At 43.6% G+C, this 20752-nt stretch overlaps 2 protein-coding genes across 6 annotated transcripts in view; one reads left to right on the forward strand and one right to left on the reverse strand.

Annotated features, from left to right (window-relative positions):
* Window positions 1-272: 272 nt before the first annotated feature.
* rp1l1a (rp1 like 1a) lies at window positions 273-17247 on the reverse strand. Its single transcript, XM_039793813.1, has 9 exons — window positions 17081-17247; window positions 11778-12030; window positions 11170-11562; window positions 10797-11061; window positions 5953-10670; window positions 4429-5415; window positions 3750-4346; window positions 3140-3436; window positions 273-2091 (listed from the first exon to the last, which is right to left on the reverse strand). The coding sequence occupies exons 2-9, from the start codon at window positions 11988-11990 to the stop codon at window positions 1648-1650; spliced, it is 7914 nt and encodes a 2637-aa protein (XP_039649747.1). The 5' UTR covers window positions 11991-12030; window positions 17081-17247; the 3' UTR covers window positions 273-1647.
* Window positions 17248-18084: 837 nt separating this feature from the next.
* The window catches only part of c24h8orf74 (chromosome 24 C8orf74 homolog), a 137892-nt gene continuing 135224 nt past the window's right edge, over window positions 18085-20752 (forward strand). For 2 of the 5 annotated variants that reach the window (XM_039792896.1, XM_039792897.1), the window contains exons 1-3: window positions 18085-18878; window positions 19901-20087; window positions 20509-20732. In XM_039792896.1, the coding sequence (XP_039648830.1) occupies window positions 18822-18878; window positions 19901-20087; window positions 20509-20732 (468 nt within the window). In that variant the 5' untranslated portion in view covers window positions 18085-18821. Of the gene's footprint in view, window positions 18879-19111; window positions 19515-19900; window positions 20088-20508; window positions 20733-20752 lie in introns of those variants that run through there. The other 3 variants (XM_039792895.1, XM_039792898.1, XM_039792899.1) reach the window with 3 other exon arrangements.

Consider the following 20752-nt stretch of genomic DNA (forward strand, 5'->3'; position numbering starts at 1 on the left):
GTACATGGTGTTTACTTGGTGATGTCACAGACTGACTGACGGACAGCCAAAAAGACCTATAACAGCATAGGCACACACACACACACACACACACCCTCTGTGTACCACAAACAGGAGGATTTTGTAAAACTATGCAATAAGAGATGCACGTTTTGCCTCGTTCAAACTGTCCTGAACACACACAGAATATCTCTCTCTTTTAAACCTGGAGCCCAGCTCACTCACCTAGGGTTAAACGAGAGAAGTTAAAAAGAGAGAAAATTCTCCTTAGGGGTTTTTAAAGGTTTATTTTCCAGCATTTTAAAGAGCAGCGTTGATCCATTCCAGTCTCCTTAACAGGCTCTCTGATTGTGTCAGGAATCAAAAGACGGACACTTATCCATGATCTCCCCCTCCGTTTCTGTTGATCTACCTTCGTATAACCATGGATGCAGTAAGGCATCAGTAACACGCTTCAAGCTGTTGTTCCACACTGCTGGTTATGCAAACCCCACCTGAGTCTACAGCATGTTACACACACTAACAAACACTCTTATATTTAAGCAGCAGAGAAAGGTTTACATCAACATGAAATTCAGACTCAGCCTCAGTTATGCTCAGTGTGCTTCGTTGTGAACGTTTTGTAACTGGGAAAGAAAATTCATGCAAAATAAATGATCACAGTAATTGGACTACATAAATATAATGAGGTACAGTTTATACTTTAGCATGTTTAAAGGGAAACACATTATGAATGTCAAAAATTTGTATACATTAAAGCTACTGAAATACTGTTTGTCATTTTTAAAATGGACAGTAATCCAAAAGTAAATTAAAAGTATAGCTCAAGCACCAGGCTAGCTGTTTCCCCCTGCTCTCAGTCTTTGTGCTAAGCTAAGCTAACCATCATCTCTTGGCTTTAGCTTCATTTTTAGCATACAGACACGAGTGGTATTGATCCTCTTGTCTAACGCTCAGCAAAACATTTTCCAATGTGTCAAAATGTCAATGTCAAACTATTCCTTTAAGGTAATCCGTTTACATCACAGAAGGTTATAAGATTAAAACAGAGGGCTTTTTTTCAGATTTAAGCAGCTAGTTAAGTAATAGCTTGGAGATGACCTTCCAAACCCCTGAGAATACAGACTTAATAAGATGAGCCCAAAAAAAATAGACAAAGAATTAAAACTGACTCACGAACCAAGTATCAATACACTGGGTCTGTCACACTATTGAAACAGGCAATAAATAGATAAAATATCTCTGAGGTACTTGGTATATTAATGGCTATATGATTCAATAAATCATTAAACCAGTGGTCCACTACACAAAAAAACAAGTTCACATAATACACCCAGGGGTGTCAAAAATATTTCAAAAATATACCTTATTCAGACACATACAGACATATCCCTTCGTACATCCAATTAACTTACAAAATATACAAATATAATTCATATAATTAAATAGGATAATGTGTTGGTTTCAAGTTTCAATATTCTACATTGGATCTGGAGTGATAAAGTGCTTCAAGTGTTCAAGTTTCTGTTTGCATTTTTTTTATTTATTTTTTTTTAAACCTACATAACTCTATCCGTGGAGTCACTGACAGAGCAAGGGTTTATGGGAGTCTGTGACCATAAGTCTGGTTTCCGTGTGAGTTAAAAGTCAATTCAGTTCAACGTCACACTCTTTGGGTTTGGACCGTTTGACCCTGGCCGGCGAGCGGCTCCTCCTCTGGCCGCATACACAAGCAGCCTTTTTGGGCACTTCTATGGAGCTGACAAGATTATGGGGTGACTCCGTGCCAATGTCTTCCAAAGAGCCGGGCTGGGACTCCACAGAGGTCCTGGTGAACTGATGGAAGAGAGCACCGTTCTCCCTTTTGTCCACCTCTCCATCCTCCTCCTCCTCTTCCTCTGGTTTGAATTCTTCAACAGCATCATCCGGCTCATCTCCGTCTTGTCCGCCCTCTTTCCCCTCCTCGTCTTCTGTGGCTCCGGCCCCTTCATGCCCTGATTCCGCCACGCTGGTGTCGCTTGGACGTTTGCTGTCGGTGTCTGATTCTTCGGCATCGGCTTCCTCTCCCTCGGTCCCAGTCACCCCCTGGCCCTGAGGGACAAACAAGATAACAGGACATTAACTCTGTGTAGTTAAGTAATTAACTAAACTGGGTAGTACTAAGGCAACTAAGTGTTAATAATTACAGCTACATGTTAGTTGTACAGCAAAAGTTGACTGCAATGCAAAGACTGAAAATAAAAGTAGTCGTCCATCGGTGGAAGTGTTGCTGCGGAAACAAGACAGATTTGTTCAGTGCGTCTAATTGGATAGCGAGCTTATCTTTTCCCACAGGGTTAGAATTAGTGGCTGCAGTAGGTCAGAGTCCTTTTATAAAGTGCAATAGACTTGAACTCAGTGGTCATGTTCAGGTACTCAGGGTTTACAAATAGGTGGTGATAAATTTGGTATTCATAACTAGAATGTCAGTTCAGGAACACTTATGTGATCCAACTGACTTAAAAAAATTAAAAGACCGAAAAAATACTACAAAACTGAGCCAAATAAATACCTGAATGATCGGCGCTGCTGAGCCGGCTACTTTCGGTTTAGCACTCCGCTAACTTGGATGGGGATTAAATGGTTTAATTGTGCGGCTCTTCTAGACTTTTCAAATGTTATCGGACCGAATGTATAAAATTTTGATAGTGAAACGAGTCATTTTGCGGGGATTGTGACGCTCAAAATATGTATCTACTGACTTAAAGCTGCCTCTTCCGCCATATGGTAAAAAGTCTTTTTGGACCAGAGGGTTTAGAGTTTTTGGTTAATAAAGAAATACATAAAATGTATTATTTAATATCCATATATACAGTGTTATATCATCAATTATTCATTATCTGTCTATACACCAGATACAAATGCTTCACAGATGGAATTTTTGTTCTTTTTTTAATGTTGCTATATCTGATTACAACTTTATGTTTTGCTTTATGCGTTTAAATGCTAATAAGGGGGTTAAAAAAAGGGGTTTAACTAAAGTGCTCCTGGAAAACGATGTGTGTGCTAAACTATGGCAAGAACAAAAGGTGAAAATTGAGCTAGAAAAACTGACAGTTTGGGTAATACTTTTATTTATTTTGCATCTAATTCATCCTACCTTTGATGAGGTTCTTTCCTCCTCTGATGCCTCGCCTGCTGGCTCTTCACTCTGTCCTTCCTTTTCGTCTTCATGTGACTCCCCCTCTCCAGGAGCATCAGCTCCTTCATCTTCATCCTCTGCCGAAGCACTGATGTTCCCCTTATCAAACTCCTCCAGCGGCGTGGATTCTTCATTTTTTGCAGCACTGTCATCCTCCGATTCCCCAGAATTCTCATCTTCTCCGCTTTCCTTGCCACTTGTTTCTTCTTCTTCTTCTTCCTTTCCTTCTTCTCCTTCCTTTCCTTCATCTTCTTCCTTTTTTAAAAATTAACAAATTTTACTTCACATCTTGTGCCTCTTTTTTTTTTTTTTTAACATTCTCCTTGTCCTTTTATCTTTTTCTTTTTTGGTTCCTGTCTCTCCGTCATTGGCCCCTGGCTCCTCTTCATCCTCTGCTTTCTCCCCCTCTTCCTCCCCTGCTCTCTCTTCATCATTTCCTCGTCCCCCCCCCCGCCCCCTCTCTCATCCTCAACTCTGTTTTGGCGGTTTTTTCCCCCGCCCCCTCCTTCTGCTGCTTTCCTCCTTTCCCTCTTTGCTTTGTGGCTCTTCCTCCTCTCGCTTTTCGCACACTGGCATTGGATTCTGGCCCGCTTGGGCCGGCCTCATCCTCTTCCTCTCCATTTCCTGATGTCTCCTCTTCCCCAGTTTCCTCACCACCTGTTTCTTTCTCTTCCTGATCCTCAACACCTGCAATACTTTCCTCCTTTTCAGCTTCTTCCTCCTCCTCATCTCCTGCCTCACCCCCATCTTCTTCTTCTTTCTCCATTTCCTCATCTTCCTCTGGGATCGTCTCCTCTAAAACAACATCAGCTTTAATATCCTCTTTAGTTTCCTCCTCCTCCTCTTCCTCCTGCACTACCTCTAAATTCCTCCCCTCCTCGTCTGCTACCTCGCTATCACCTTCCACCTCTGCACATTGCGGCACAACTGCATGTGCAGGCGATGGGCTTTTCTTCAGCTGCAGAATCTTAAGGAGGTCAAACTCCATCATCACCGGTGCTTCGGCTGCAAGCGGGTTAGCTTTGAGAGGCCGGGCGGCCATTTTCTTGCGAACACAAGCATCACAGGGGCAGTACTCGTCATCGCTTCGCTGGTCGCTGAACTCAGCCGTCATCTCTCCATCGCTCAGGCAATCAGTGGTTTTTACGGACTGGTTCTTCATGACCTAAAACATAAATCAAACATTATCTTTCTGCCTTTGAAGCAGCAGCATCTTATATGTTGTAAAGAGGATTTGGTGAAATTACCTTCAATATTTGACGCCTCTTCTCTGTTACGGTGGACTCCCTGGAGAGGTTCGCTCTTTGCGGTGGCCGGGGCAACCTCCCCCCTCTGCCGGCGCGACTCTGGATCTTCCTCACCTCGCGCTGGATGCTGCTCTGGATGCGTCTGCTCACCTCTTCCCTCAGCTCGCCGATCATGGTGTCCAGCATGATGCTGTCGTCCAGGTCCCAACGAACTTTGAACTCCGCCATGGCGTTAATGTAGTGGTCCATGAACTGTTTCTCCAGCTTCTTCAGAAGGTGCAGGACCCACACCGGATCAGGGTCTTGGGATAGTCGTTTTGACAACGGTGCTCGCAGGACAGTCGGGGGTGTGCCTGAGCTGCCTGAGTCCTCCGCCGTCTCTTGTTCGTTATCGGTGGGGGATTTGGAGCTGTTGTTGGCAGAGCTCTTGTCTGATGACGAGGGATTCTCGGTGGCTTTTGGGCTGTCCAGACTTGGAGGGACTGTACTTTGTTCTTCACTCTGTACCTCTTCCTCTGCAACGTCTGCCTCCTCTGGTTCTGCCTCAGTTTCCTTGTGTTCTGCCTCTGCATTTCCTTCCTCTTCCTCTTCTACAACCTTCTCCACTCCATCCTCCTCCTCCTCCTCCTCATGTAAAGAGGACTCTTTTGTTTTGTTTTGATTTGTTTCATCTCCACCTTGAGTTCCATTCTCCTTCCCTGATCCGCCAGAGCCACTGCTCATTCCCACCCCGGATGACGACCTCGGTGGAGTCACCTGCTCTGTGCCAACATCCTTGCCCTCCTTGGCCTCCTTGGTCTCAATGTCCCTGGGTGCAGTGAGCCAGAGAGACTGAAGGATGGCCATAATGTCCTCATACTGCTGGTTGGGGTCCTTCTGTTGGTCAAAGCCAGGGGTCACTTTAGGCTCAATGAGCTGGAGCTGGGCCAAACAGTCCAGAAACCCCCTGGCTGATGTGCTCAGTCTACGACCATAAACTGGAGACACCTACAGATGACAGCAGAGAAGATGGATTACGTACATTCATACAATCGATAGTATATCCTGGTAAATTAGGGATTCTTAAAAAGCTGTACAAGTCTATTCATTTTTTCAGCTGTTTCTCTAACTAAGCTTTTCCCTTTCTGAATTACTAGATAGTTTTACCTCTTTAGGCTTCTAAAATTATTAAAATACAACAAAAATGTCAAACATTCTCTGTTCCAGCTTCCAAAATGGAAGATTTGCTGCTTTTGTCTGTGTTATACAATATTAATTTAAATACGGTTGGGTTTTAGATTATTGCTTTGACAAAAAGACATTTTATGACAAAAACGGATTGATTATTTGATAAAATGCACATTAAACATATTGCAAATAGCTGTTTGATGCAGCCTTAATAGTTTAATCTTAAAGACTGAGAAATGAAGCAAGAAATGAAGAGAACTGAAGAAATTAAGCCTGAACCTTAATTGCTTTTTGTGCTTATTCCATGTTATACAATCACATACACAACGAACCATGTACACAAAGTCATTGGCTTACCTCAGGCATGCTCTGACATCGACCCGGAGAGGAGCTCAGAAGAACTTTCATCACTGCAACTGAAGAATGCCAACTCTTGGGCAGAGCGTCACCGCTCGACAACAGAGTTTTTGGGCAAGTCCCCACTGCATCACCACCACCTGGAGCTAGATCTGAACTCTTCTCCTCCTCTGCTGCATCACATTCAGCCTCCTCCTCTTTCTGTTCTTCCTCGTCAGCCTCAACATCCTCCTCCTCGTCTTCCACTTTCCCCACTTCCGGACTACCCTCCTCGTTTGCTTCCTCTTCTCCAGGTTTCTCTTCCTCCACCTTCTCCTGCTCCTCCTCATGCAGCCCATCACCAAGTGCGAGCATGCAGCTGTTAGTGGGAATGCTCCGCAGCCAGTCACTGACAACCTCATTGGGGGAAGCGTTGGGCAGACAGGCAGGTGACAGTTCCAGTTCCTCCTGATCCGTCTGGTTCCTGCTCCTCTGAGACCTTTTACTCCTGGACTTGTCACTGGTTTTACTGGCCTTCGACTGTTGGCTGTTTGGACGTGCAGCGGCAGCCATGGTTTCCTTCAGCATGTCAGCAGCAGACGTAGAGTGATGCAGAGTGCTCCCACTACTTGTCTCCACTTTGCTGCTTGGTCTGGAGCTGGATTTACTCTCCTTTGAGGCTTTCATTTTTGAGCCTGAGTGAGCTGATGCTGCCGAATCAGGCCTGAGGCTACGGGGACTCTTGGATTGGACACTCGCCACCTTATTGTCTGCGATATCTTCTTCCCCTTCGGCCTTACTAGCTGGTCTACTGATGGCCTGAGTTACAGTGTGATCATCTCCTGAATCTCCAGCTACATTGGCATTTTCAGCGCTGGCACTTGCAGGGGATTTGCTCCGAGCTTTAACACTTGCTGCTGACATTGCAGATGATGTCCTGTTGTCATTGGCGTCCGTTTTGCTTGCTTTTGTCGTCGAAGCTGACTTCAGACTTGCTGTTTCAAGGTCATTTCCTGCTTTGGTTGGGCTGGCACTAATGTGCTTTGGCTTACTGTCAAGCATTCGAGGTACTTTGACGCCACAGCTACAAGAAGACTTGTGAGACCTGCTGCTTTTGGCTGACAATGCGCTGGCTCCTCTCTCTGTTGTTTGCTCCCTACCTTCTTCACCTTTATCCCTGCTCCCCCCTGTTGTTGTAATAGTAGGGATATCGACTGCTGGATGATTGTGAGTGCTTTTACTCTTGGACTTTTGAGACATGATGGACCCCGTTCCCTCCCTTTCTTCCTTAAAAGCAGACTGTTCTGAGCTTTTGGGGACACAGGGAGTTACTGTCTTCACTCTGCCGTCTATTTCCTGGTCTTCTGGCAACCCAAGAGAGACTGAGCCTGATGAGTTTCGACTCAGTGGTTTCTCAGTGCCTCCTGATTGTCTCCTCTGCCTTCTGCTTGAGGACGACAGGATGCTGGCAGCCCGCTCAGAAGCCTCCTCATTTTTAAGCTCCTCAGGATCTTCCTTTTTCTCCCCCTCTTTTTCTTCCTTTGACTTTTCAAGTGCTGAAGCTGCTCCACAGCCACATTTTGATTTGCCAGATCTGCTGGGGGATGCAGCTTTGGGTGAGTGGGCCAGTGGGGAACATGACCTCCTGGGTAAGAGCGTTTGTCCGTGAGATTTACTTTTTGTTGAATTGTCTTCCACGTTTTCATCTGCATCTGCTGTTTCAACAACAGCAACATCAGCTGTTCTCTTATGATGAGACTTCTGCGATAAAGTCGAAACATTTGATTTCCCTGATTTAGCAGATGCAGCACTTTGTGCTCTCTCTGTTGTCTCATTTCCATCTTCATCAACCCCCTCTGGTGTTTGAAAGGTGACAACATTTGGACTTGGTGACACCAGTTTGAGATTCTTGCTAGACTTGTGAGAAGTACAGGACCTCATCGAAGATTTTGACTTGACAGACATGGCACTGGCCACCCGCTCTCGATTTTCATTATGCTCCTCTTTTCCATTTATCTCAATAGAAGGCATATCGGCTTCATTTGGATTTGGAGATGCTGTGGTTTGATTTGACTTCTGGGACTTGGAGGACTTTGCAGAGGTGTGTGATTTACTAGACATGGCGCTGGGGGTTCTGTCCTCCATGCTGTCTACCTCTGTCTTTGCTGTGTCTTTGGCCGGAGAAGCCACTCTTGAACTTGTGTCACAATTTGTGCGATGAGACTTTGCAGAAGAAGCTGATTTAGCAGATATTACACTTTCAGGCCTCTGCTGTTCATCTTCTCCCAGCTCATTTTCTTTTTCCTTGGAGCTTGGAGATGCAGCGGTTTCATTGTCATTAGAGTTAGACGTGTTAGATTTGACTAATCTGCCTGACACTTGACTCGCTGCCCTTTCTTCCCCATCTTCTCCATCTTCTCCATCTTCTCCATCTTCTCCAGGAGAAAGTGACATTTCGGCAGCTTTGATGGACTTATGGGATTTATTAGACTTGGCAGAAAGATTTGATTTGTCTGACATTGCACTCGCTGCTCTCTCCTCTGACTCCGTTTCTTCTTCCTGTTCTGTTGCTTCGATAACGGGTACATCAGCTTGAGATGCTGCTCTTGCACAGTGACTGCAATTAGACCTGTGAGATGTGCCGGACTTTGCTGACACATTAGATTTAGCTGATTTAGCAGACATGACACTATCTGGTCTTTCTGCTTCGCCAGGCTTATCAGATAGGGCACTGGGAGTTCTTTTGTTTGTGTCATTCTCCTCCACAGCTGTATTGTCAGTTGGTGAGGCAACCTTAGTTCCTTTCTTGACTGAAGCACTGGTCTCCGCCGAGGCACCAGATTTGGCTGACAAGGAGCTAAGTGCTCTTTCTCCAGTGTTCTCTTCTTCTGCCTCCTCTGTTGTCTTTATGTCAGGAGCGTCAGCGGTGCAGCTGCCGTTGGACTTGTGTGACTTGCTGGACTTGGCAGACATGTTGGACTGAGCCGACATGGCACTGGGGCTTCTCTCCTCCTCTTTTTGTGCTGTACCACAAGGGCTGCCATTATAGCCAGACTTGTGTGATTTATTGGACCTGTGGCTTGTGGCTGAGGTGGCACTCAGAGCCCTTTCTTCCTCTTTTCCTGCTTCCTCAGGATTGGACATTCTGGACATGGCACTAGATGCTCTGTCCTCCAGGATGTTTGATATTGCAGAGCAGCGGCCATTGTTGGTGAGGTTGGTCTTGTTGGATTGTGTGGACCCAGCTGAACCTTCTGAGCCATCATCATCACTGCCATTATTTGCATTCTCTTGGCTGGAAAGAGGTGTGGCCTGCTTTGGAGAGGCTCGCTGGGAATGCTTGGACCTCTGTGATGCTCTGCTATTGGATTCAGAGTTGACCCCACGTTTGCATCCGCCACAATTGGAACATACATTGGATCCCCTTGACTGCAGAGAACATCCTGTATGACCAGACAAGCCACTAACAACCCTCTTTACATCTTCATCCTCATCATCTGCAGCCCCCTCTTCTTCTGAGTTTGGGATCCGGACTTTGCTGGACCTGCTTGAGGCTCTGGTCGTTTTGGGCTTGGAGCTGGGAGCTCGATCCATCTCCTCTGCTTCGGCTGTTGAATGTGGGGTGGCTGCTCCACAGTGACAGGAAGAGGCTACAGATTCTGCTCTGCTTCCTCTCTCTTCCTCTTGCTTCTCGTGTTCTGTAGAGTGGACAGAACCAGCCGTGACGCTGCTTGTTGTTTTGTCGCTCAGGTGAGTCTGGGAAGTTGGGGAAGGAGAAGGTTCGTTGCTATGACAGCATTGCGAGACGCTGGGTGGCAGGTCATCATCCTGGTCCTCTTGCAGTGATTGAAGGATATGTGAGGAGCTACTAATTGCAGACAGCGGACGCTCACCTTCTTCCTCCATCATTAGCTCATCCTCTACTGACTTCCTGCTAAGTGGTTGTGGGTTGCTATCAATGGCAACTACTTCACTGCGGCTGCAGCATTGGCTCATCCTGCACACCTCGACATGGGTATCGCCATCCTGCTCCAGCTCTACTCTGCGCTCGACCTGCTCCGTCACAAACATCTCCTCCTGGACAAGTTGGCTCTGCTTTGAACTGGCTCCACAGTTCGTGACTCGTGCTCGACAGCGCACCACCCTCCTGGAATTACATGACGAGGAAGAGCTAGAAGAGTGTGTATGTCTCAGCAGAGTGTGGGCATGGCTGGGTGGATGTGGGGGAGGGACAGGATGCTGTTTTTGGCTGTGTGCTGGGTTTTCCCATAAGTCGTATTTCTGTTCCTGTCTCTGGTAACAGCAGGGGCATTGGTTCGCCTCCAACACATGCTGCACAGGTTGGTTAGAATAATCCACACCCTCTGGGTCAAAGGATGTGGAATCAGGATCAGAGTAGCTCTCTGATTGGCCCTGCTGCAGGTAATGGGGCTGGGCATGGCTCACGGGGCAACATTCATTAGTCAGAGATGGGGATTTCTTGACTTGTGTAGACCACTGCAGGGTCTCGTCATTGTGTAGGCGGAAACGCACCCTCATCTCAACTGACAGGCTGCCGTCTTTATTGACCAGGACACGCTTTTCAATGTCGTCGTTCATAATAGCTGGTCTGGCCTGGGAGTAGGCGCTGACACCATTGCTGTATGACTTCTCTGAAGACAAGGAGAAACGGGTGGAGCGGTTTGAGGAATCTGAACGAGGATGAATTATGCTTTTTTTGGTTTCCAGACCAAAGTTAACTGAGGAGAGAGAGAAAAGGGAATGGAAATGCAACCAGTATTTAACTTTATCTTACTCTTTAAACTACTTTAGATCTGTTGTTGAAATTGTGGTTTGTGTTTCGGGTATTCACCCAAACAACTTACCGTTTTTCCTGCTTTCATGGCCTTCGCTGTATTCGCTGGCTCTGGACTGAGCTCCACGAGGTGGGGATCTTGCTCCTTGAGTAGCAGGAGATCTGGCCCCATTTCCAGGAGTCCTGGTTCCAAGAGCAGGCCCCCTGCTGCCCAGACCAGGCAGTTTTTCCTCTGAGCTCTTCCTGATAAAGTTTACCAACAGTGGGCTGAAGGCTTCCCGGCCAACACACACCAACGTACTGGGACAAGTCATCAGGTTTTGTACGCTGTCAATCTGGAAATAATATCAGACAGTGTCAGTTTCCAGTACAAAAGCTGTCATCTTCAATAAAAAACACACTCTAAACCATGACCAAACATTCAGAAGCAAGCTAATTCTTACCCTTCGTCCCTCAGCAGTGTAGAGCTTGCGGACATGAAACTGCATCACCTCTGACACCTCATCAAGAAAGGACTTCAGGCTCCTGGTTGACCTCCTGCTCAGGACCACGCTCCTCCTCATCCCCGGCTCGCTGTTCTTCACCAGCAGGATCCGCCGCTGCCTGTGAGACTGATGGCCAGGCGGTGTTGCGGACGAGGATTCGGGCTGCTGGGGCCTCCGGCTGTGATGGTACCAGATGGTCGGGCGTTTGCCGGCCAGCTCCATGTTGACTGGCTTAGCCTGGCGCCGGTCAGAGCAGAGGTAGCAGCCACCGTCCTGGAGCTGCTCCAGGTGTTTGATGGCATGGATGCCGCGGGGAGTGGTCACAGTCCGCACGCCAAATGGCAAGGGCACCTGTATGTGGACACACATATGCACATGTACTGTATACGGTACAAATCTGTTGCAAGTGTGTCTTCAGATAAAATTTCATTCAGCAGGTGAACATTTAACGAAGTAGAGCTAACGCGGTTGCCAAGTTGAGAAGATTAAAGTGCGGTACAGGGGCATCTACACAGTCAGCTTCAAAAGAAATCTTTCCATCACAGCTCTGATACTTTCCCACTAACCTTTTGGGAAAGGTCGTCCAGCAGGGTGTCGAAACATTTGAAGCTGCGCTTTTGGATGGCCATCTTGACGCCCCCGAACTGGCTGTCGCCGCTTTTGTAGAAGGTGATCCGCTTGGCTGGGGGGGCTGCGATCACATGGGCAGGGCGTAAATTGGAGGGGGGTCGCGGCGAGAGGGACGAGGCATGTTTAGACGGGGGCTGGGGGTCCCACATCCCTGCCTCGACCAAGTACGTGCTGCAATCTCACACACACCTGAGGTATAGACACAAACGTCAACACAGAATGTAAAGAAGTTGTCATCTATCATCGTTTTCAAGAGATGCATTTTTCATTTTATTGACGTGTTATGTAGCCTTCTGTTCCCACACACAAGATCACAACTCCTAATCAGGGTGTTTGACTGAGGATTCAGGACAGGACATCCACTAACAGGACTACCTGGCATATAAGACTGTTACATATTATGTCATTTGGCTCCACAGGATACAAGCATTATGTACAAAGTCATCCAAATCAAACCAGTAAGCTGCCAGGTAGTTTGTTGCCTCATGAACTTAAAATTGTTGTTTTTCTGCATTTAATAACTGACCTGTGTAAAAAAAAAAAAAAAAGCCCAGATTCCTTAAAGATTTTCATTCTATCAAAATCATTTGGGACAAAAGACCAATGGATTGGCATCAATTTCAACAGAAAATAGTCACATAATGTTATATCAAATGCAGCTATATCCACATATACATACCTAAATAAAAAATACAGCTTCCTAAAGCCTGCTATATTTAGTGGAGCGGCCTAGCACGCACTGAGAAAAACAGCTTGCATAATGTACAGTACGTAATTCATACGGTTTAATTTAGTTTTATAAGCTCACAATATAATGATTGTTAGAGGGATACTTTTTATAAACTCCCAATATAATGATTGACATTGACATTGACTATTTGGTTTACATGGGTTTCAAAAAACCCAACAAAAATCATATATCCTGATATGAGCAGCAATAAAAACGACTGCAATATGAACAGGTGTAGCCTGAATCAGGACAAGAGATTACAGCGATCAGCCCACAGTAACACTTCACTTCGCTTCTTTTTTTCATTAAAATGATAATAATGTTAATCATGACTGTTAACTGTGATGACTTTTTATAACCTATGAAAAAGGTGAATGTTATCAGCAAGCTTAGCAGGCTTTTAAGTCCCATGAGGTTAGACTGCGGGCCAAATCACAGCTCTTAGCTGCAGACACCCGATGTGACGCTCTGCTTCCTAATCCCTCTTCAGCTCTGTGTCTCTTAACAACTTTGTTCCGAAAATATCACCACATCCCCACAAGAATTTTCAATGAGCCAAGGCTGCAAATCATTTTCAGTTTCCAAGGTGACACTATAAATCATTTCCACTGTTGGGGCCTGAATACATGTCTGAAAACATACATTTAAAGAAGAGTTGCATTACATGACAGTATTAGTTGCCCAGTTTACTTCTTGTTGACATGATTTGAAAGACAATAAATGACACAAAACACCCTTGATAGCACATTGAGGAAACATTTTACCAAGACATTTATCATGAGCCACATGCACTAGCCCTTTGAGCATAACATCAACAAGTTGGGAACTTTTGAAGAAAACTAGAGCCTCTTTTGCCACTATATATCAACTGTAGACCTATCCTTAGCAGATAATATCGCTTAGATTACTTTACAACTAAGCCATTGTCACTATACGTTAACAACAGACCCATCTTAAAACTTAACGTCAACTAAAGAACCATTTTTACCACTATTCACCATTTTAAATCCTTACGTAAGAACTTAAGAACAACTTCTATCACTAATTTGACTACAATTAATTCACTTAACAACTATATATTAGGTACACTACTCACATATTCAGGAAACATGATCCAAAGAGATGAGAAAAAGCTGGAGGGGGGAATCTGTCCGTGCTGAGTCAGACCAGGAATTAGCACTAAGTGTTTAAATGTGTGTGTGTGTGTGTGTGTGTGTGTGTGGCAGCTACTTCTGCAGCTTTAGTCATACACTAAGATGCCCAGCAGAGCCCTCGGTTCCACAGCTCTCAGGGTAAAGTAGCAGTCGGTGCACGGAGGGGGTGAGGAGGCGGATAGAGGGAGGAGAAATGAAGAGAGAGGAGAAGACAGGAGATGGGAGGAGGAGGGGGAGAGGCTAAGGATAGAAAGAAAAGCCTGCTTAAGAGCCTGTGTGTGTGTGTGTGTGGGGGGTTGCCATGGTGAGGCCAAGACAAGTGATGTTCTTTTGTATGTCGCTCTTGACCTGGAGAAGAGGCACATGCTAATTTGCAACTTTGATGGTTTCTTTTATTCAAACCTTATCATCAGATGGATGCAACAAGTATTTATTTACTAATAATTTGGTAGCTTAGCTTGTAACTGAAAGGCGCCTACAGTTTGAGTTATATTAGTGAGGGGGAGGGGAAAGAAAGAAAACAGTTGACTGTCAAATAATAACTCCTTGCATTTTTATCATTTTTAGGGATTGAATTTTCATCTCAACTTTACGCTTCTGTGTCTAGGTGGCCTGGCCTCCAGTGGTCTGTTTGTAGTCTGTATGTGTGATTGGGTGTCAAATCAGGGATATTCTCTCAGCACATATTGCTCCCTCTTTCTCTCTTTATCTTGTTCTCTGTCTTTTTCTATGTCTTCCTCTCTCACACACACATAAACACACACACACACACACACACACACACACACACACACACACACACACACACACACACAAACACATGGCTGTAGTCGAAGAGGATTGTAATTACAGACAATCTGTCTGACAGCAGGGTGCCTCCTGTTTAGAAATCACTGAAAACACTAACTGCTCCTATTGAACTGCATCAAGGAAAACAGTTATTATTATTGGAGGCCTCTGCCATTACAAGCAGCAAAACACCATTACTATGAGTAAGAACCATTTAGAATTGATTTTGACTTTATATTTTCACTTGTCCCTATTTAGTTTACCGCTTCGATCCCATTTGAATGAACATACATTATATAACAAAGAGCTATGTTTGGGTGTAAGTTGAAGTTATTTCTGTATAGATGGTGTGTATGTAATGTGACTTGTGGACAGGGAAGATGGAAAGTGCCTCAAGATAGGAAGCATCCCCAACTAGCGAGCTCTTTAGCTGCTAAATGCTCCTCTATGTTCACCAGCGACTTGCTAATTCGGTGCTGCTGTTTGCTGCTATGCAGGTAGTGGGTTTTTCATCATTTCTTTGAAAACCGCTGAGTCTGGGCACGATGCTGATGAGAGCGGTGAGAGTAAACCAAAAGAATCAGCTGCTCAAAGCATCTGTGAAACTGAGGGGAACTGCAGAGTTGGGTGCTAAATCTCTGTGGTTTCACATAAAAGTAGACATTTGATCTATTGTTAATAAAAATATTATTAGAGCGCCTTTTAGTACAGAACTTGAACTGTAACTGCAGTAATGAACTCTGTTTCATTATTTGATATTAGAAGTCAAAATAGATTTAAAAGAAACACATAGTTCATGCGCCTTATATGTCGAAAGCTGGATTATGCAAGATTTTTTAAGGAAAGACATTTTGCTCTCTTTTTTGCTTCAGATTCTGCAAAACTAAATTTAAAATTAATAAAAAAATTATTTCCCAAGGTTGTATTTCTTTCAAGTAAACTTACAAACTAAACCTCAGGTTGAAAAAAAAAAGTTTTCTTTTAAAAGCAACACATTAAAGGATTATTTTACAAAAAAATGCCCTGAAAGTCCTTTAAACTTTTCAAAGTCGATCAGAACAATGCCCCTTGCGCTGTTCATTCATTGCAGTTTTAACAAATCTAAAATAAAGTTTTAAAACGGAAACAAAAGAAAAAGAATATATATACCATATATAGGCTACAATAAAATATTGTTATGCTTTTGAGAACACCAAAGGCAGTTTTAAATAACAATCTATTATTTTTTATTATTATTTAGGATATAAACATCCTTGCATAATTCAGATATATATATATATATAACCCCACATTTCGTCAACCTGTATCTGCTTCACAGCTTTAATGAGAGAGCGAGAAAGAGTAGGTGGGCCTCAGAGAATTCTGGGTAGACAGGAAGTCAGGGATGAGTAGGTCCTGTGCTGACAGGAGCACGGCAAAGGGGCGTCTCCTCTGGCCCCCTCCCTGAGTATTCCTTAGGACAAATAAAAAAAATGTTGTTACAACATGAAACACATACACTTTAAATCATTTCCACTGTTGGGGCCTGAATACATGTCTGAAAACATACATTTAAAGAAGAGTTGCATTACATGACAATATTAGTTGCCCAGTTTACTTCTTGTTGACATGATTTGAAAGACAATAAATGACACAAAACACCCTTGATAGCACATTGAGGAAACATTTTACCAAGACATTTATCATGAGCCACATGCACTAGCCCTTTGAGCATAACATCAACAAGTTGGGAACTTTTGAAGAAAACTAGAGCCTCTTTTGCCACTATATATCAACTGTAGACCTATTCTTAGCAGATAATATCACTTAGATTACTTTACCACTAAGCCATTGTCACTATACGTTAACTACAGACACATCTTTAAAACCTTAACGTCAACTAAAGAACCATTTTTACCACTATTCACCATTTTAAATCCTTACCTAAAAACTTAAGAACAACTTCTATCACTAATTTGACCACAATTCATTCACTTAACAACTATATATTAGTGCAGAAATCACTCCTGCCTTGTTGTTATTACGCAACATTCGGACAAATACAGACCAAAAAGTAAGTGAACTATGCCAGTGCTGAAGTGCCAGCAGGACAAAGGAAGAAAAAAGCAAAGGAGAGATTGATGTTTGGCCTACTTTAGGAGGTGCACTAACTCCTCTTTGTACCTGCTCAATCCCTCCTGCTCTCTGTTTCTCATCCAATAAGCAGGTGTGTGTGTGTGTGTGTGTGTGTGTGTGTGTGTGACTCACCTTATCCTCACAACTGGATCACACACACAAACAAACATGCTGTATGTTAATAATAATATGTGTAATTATTTGGCTTGACGCACACACACACACACACACACACACACACACACACACACACACACACACACACACACACACACACACACACACACACACACACACACACACACACACACACCCACAGACACACGCGAGCGCGAAGGGAGTTAAACATGAGCATATACAACTTGCACCTACTGCAGATCTTATAGGCCAGATCTATAAGAGTTTAAAGGTATGGCAGGAGTTTTAGGGAAAATAATGAGATTACTCTTACCTTTATGGACGCATACCGACAGCAATGTTAGAAGATCAATGATCAATGGCCGATTATAGATCCAGAAGAAAACATTTAGATGTCAGATATTAAAGTCAGGTGAAGTCACGAGCAGCAGTGGACAGCTCCGTCACCCACATCGGCCAGAGTAGCGCTGCGCGTTCACCTCTCCCCGGAGATCCTGGACATGAGGCGCATGGGCGCATGTGTCAAGTCAGCACTTTATAGGCCGGAAGTACACAGATTTTTGACTTTCAAATCATCATTGCGTCGCGCCCGTGAATTTTAGTTTGTAACGGAAACATTAGAGCATAATATGCTATTTACAAACCGCCAAAATATTAGACATCATTTGACTAATCATTAACACCATCGTAAAGTCATGTTGATCAGCTCTCATTTACAATAAGTCTAAATACTTACATTACCGTAATAATGTTGTGTTGGTTCTTATTTGTTAGGCTGTATATTATATATCTACTTAAGGGATTTAAAATCATTTACAAAATCAATCATTAAACAAACTGCACGAGGGATTGATGCCACCTTTAAAGTAATGGGACCCCAAATCTTTAAACCAGATGTATAAAAGTGCCCAATGTCCAAAAAAAGCTTTAATTAGGCTATTAAATGTAAAAAAAAAGGTTCTACTGAAATCTGAATCTATGCTGTAACAAAACCCTAGTGGAATATATCTCCATCTTTTCTATGCAAAAAATTCAAACCATCCGAAGATTGGGAGTAGAGAACTGGGTCTGTCAATTATTATAATTAAATTACTTGAAATTTAGCAGAGTTATCATTACACATGATATGATGCATTTCCATAAACTACTGTTTGTATGTGCAACAAAAAAAAATTCTATCTCATTTAAATAACATTCACTTTACTAATGCGATAAATACACAACCAATATATATTTTTTAAAGCGATACAAAAACATCACGCTTGGGGATTCAACTAATACAACTTTTATTTTTTTAAATGCACGACCGGAAATGGCATGTCGCTGCTCTGGCTCTTGACATAATCTCAATCAGTTGTCTGTACATCTGAAAACCCTCTCTCCCCCGATTTATTTCTTGAAAAGCCATACAATGAGGATAATAGAGACAGAAGAAGAGAGAAGAAAGGACGACGAAGAGGAGGAGGAGGACGGGGGAGAAGAAGAAGAGGAGGAGGAGTGGGATTCATGCTAAGAGGATTAGCCCTGCCTGAGCCATCTGTAGTCCTGGACTGATAAACCTACACGTTACATGACAGACTAGTTACTGGCTCCGCTAATAACCTCAGTGACCAAAACAATAACAGTTTGTCTGAGGTGAAACCAGCCGACTGCTCTCTCTACCTTTAGCAGCCTTTGTAATTAGCTGTCACCAAAACAGTCGCCATTAAACCTCGGCTCGGAAACAACCATAGACAGTACATAAGAAGGAAACAACAGGTGTCAGCTCATTAAGCGAATAAATGTGATTAGGCCTATTTCAGAATATTTTGTGGCTGAGTTAATGAGTTAATTAAAAATAATATGATACTGTTAATTTACTTTTACATTTAATCATATGACAGAAACCTATAAATAAAGCTTCTTGCAACAAAGAATATTGAATCTGAACATGCCGCCAGCTGCTACGCGTCGTACGTGCGTGCGACGTAATCGCCGTACAGCGCCGCACGCCCCGCCCACCTGCCAGCGTCCGTATCCATGGCAACCAAGTGCAATTTTGTGACTTATCAAGGATGGATTCCAAGGATTCCCTTACAGAGAGGGAAATAGCACAGATAGCGAGACACCAGGTAGGCGGGCATTGAATTAGCTAACACATGGAATTCTTAATTAATATAAGAGTAATGTCGTGTTATCATGGTGCTTCAAATGCTGCTAGGAAATTGACCCCAAACATGAAGTTACCAATACGACAGTGTTAGCTAACTAGCTAGCTAGCTAGCTAGCCTAATTAAAAAGCACAGGTGCAAAGCATTTGGCTCTATATTGTCCCCTAAAAATGTCGGCTGTAGCCTACTCACTGTAAACATTCAAGAAAATTAACTATGTAGCTAAACTGTTGGCTGTTATTTAGCTAGCTATAGCTCAACAAACTGTGAGGACAGAGAGGCCATTACTAGGCTATTAACTTAGCTAGCTGAACTAATATTTTACACAATGGCTTCCATGCATTTTATACGTTTGTGAAGTTCTGAAAATGAAGGTAAATCGTCAGGTACCCGTTAGATCCATCAGGCCTACGCCTAAGTAGTACTCAAATACTGCAGGCCCTACTTGAGTACAATTCTGAGGCATGTGTACTTGAGTGTTTCCGTGTTATGCAACTGTATACTTCTAATCCACTATAGTTACTTTGAAAATTAAGATACAAAACAATATGGCCTCATGTAATCTGATGCGTTCAATAAACTACACAACTGTACAAGGTAAGACAAATTTTAATGATCCCACACAGGAAATTGAAGTGTTTCTAAGCAACAACCATATAAATACATTTTTATTTTTATTTTTTAAATAAAATATTTCTGTGATTAGATCACCATATACAAAATAAAGCATGAAACAAAAGAAAATGTACTGAATAGCATATCATATACACCACACCTAAATAACTGTAATGATGCTCTTGTATTAGCAAAAAAACATGCGTGAAGTGAGTCAATCATTATCCAAATACAGCTGCACAACATTTGAGTTGTGTGATTGATAAAAGTAAAAGCTCCACCTTGAGCAGTGCCAGCATTAAAATGCTGCTTATACTGTACATCAATGCATCAGTAATAATAGTTGTGTATTCTTGTGTCTTTGATAGAGAGAGGCTGGCGTGCAGAGGCTCAGCTGTCACTTCTCATGGCCTGAGTTCTGTGACGAACGGCGGTGCTTCCATCAGGAGTTTGTGTATGACGTCGCTATGTTCGCCGCCGCCCGTGGCTTCCCCTGGTTTAACGTGATCCGGGCAGCTGTGATCGCCAAAGGCATCTTCCCACAGCTGGGCGCAGGTCCGAGCCAACAGCAGTGTAACTGTACAGTTCTTGACTGCGACACTGTGATCAAGAGCCTTTAACATGACCATCCGAGAGAGCGCTGTGTTTCCTGAGAGATTTTAAAGTGCAGCAAAGGCTTCATTGCATTTCAATAACTGTTGTTGGAATGCCTGCATGGCAACACAAGTAAATAAGCTTAGATTCATTGTTACATTGTTGTCCATTTTGAAAAAGCTTTAATTGCAGTGCACTTCTCTGCACATGAAATACACAAAACCCATATGAATGCCTGTCATTGTTGTTCATCTAGTACAGATGACCCAAAGTCGAGCGAGTCATTTCCTGTGACTCACTCCCTGTGTGTTTTTAATTTTATGTTATATTGTTGTCCTTCGTCTCTAGGTTTAATAAACCTCCTACGTCTTCTATTCATCAGGTCTCGACGTACCCAAACTTTTGTCCTTGCTGAGAGATGCGCTGTCTGAGTGTCTGCCAAACCTCACCTCTGTCCACCGACGTGAATTCACCCAGTTCCTCACAGACACCTGCATCACCCGGCGGAGGCTTCTCCAGGCGGTGGTGGGTGGCGCTGCTAACATGTCCATTGCTCAGCTACACTTGGAGGTGCAGTTGCCGCCCACACCTTGTCCTCTAGCACAGGTAAATGAAGCCCTTGTAAT

The sequence above is a fragment of the Perca fluviatilis genome, chromosome 24 (assembly GCF_010015445.1).
Source record: "Perca fluviatilis chromosome 24, GENO_Pfluv_1.0, whole genome shotgun sequence".
Classification (NCBI taxonomy): Eukaryota; Metazoa; Chordata; class Actinopteri; order Perciformes; family Percidae; genus Perca; species Perca fluviatilis.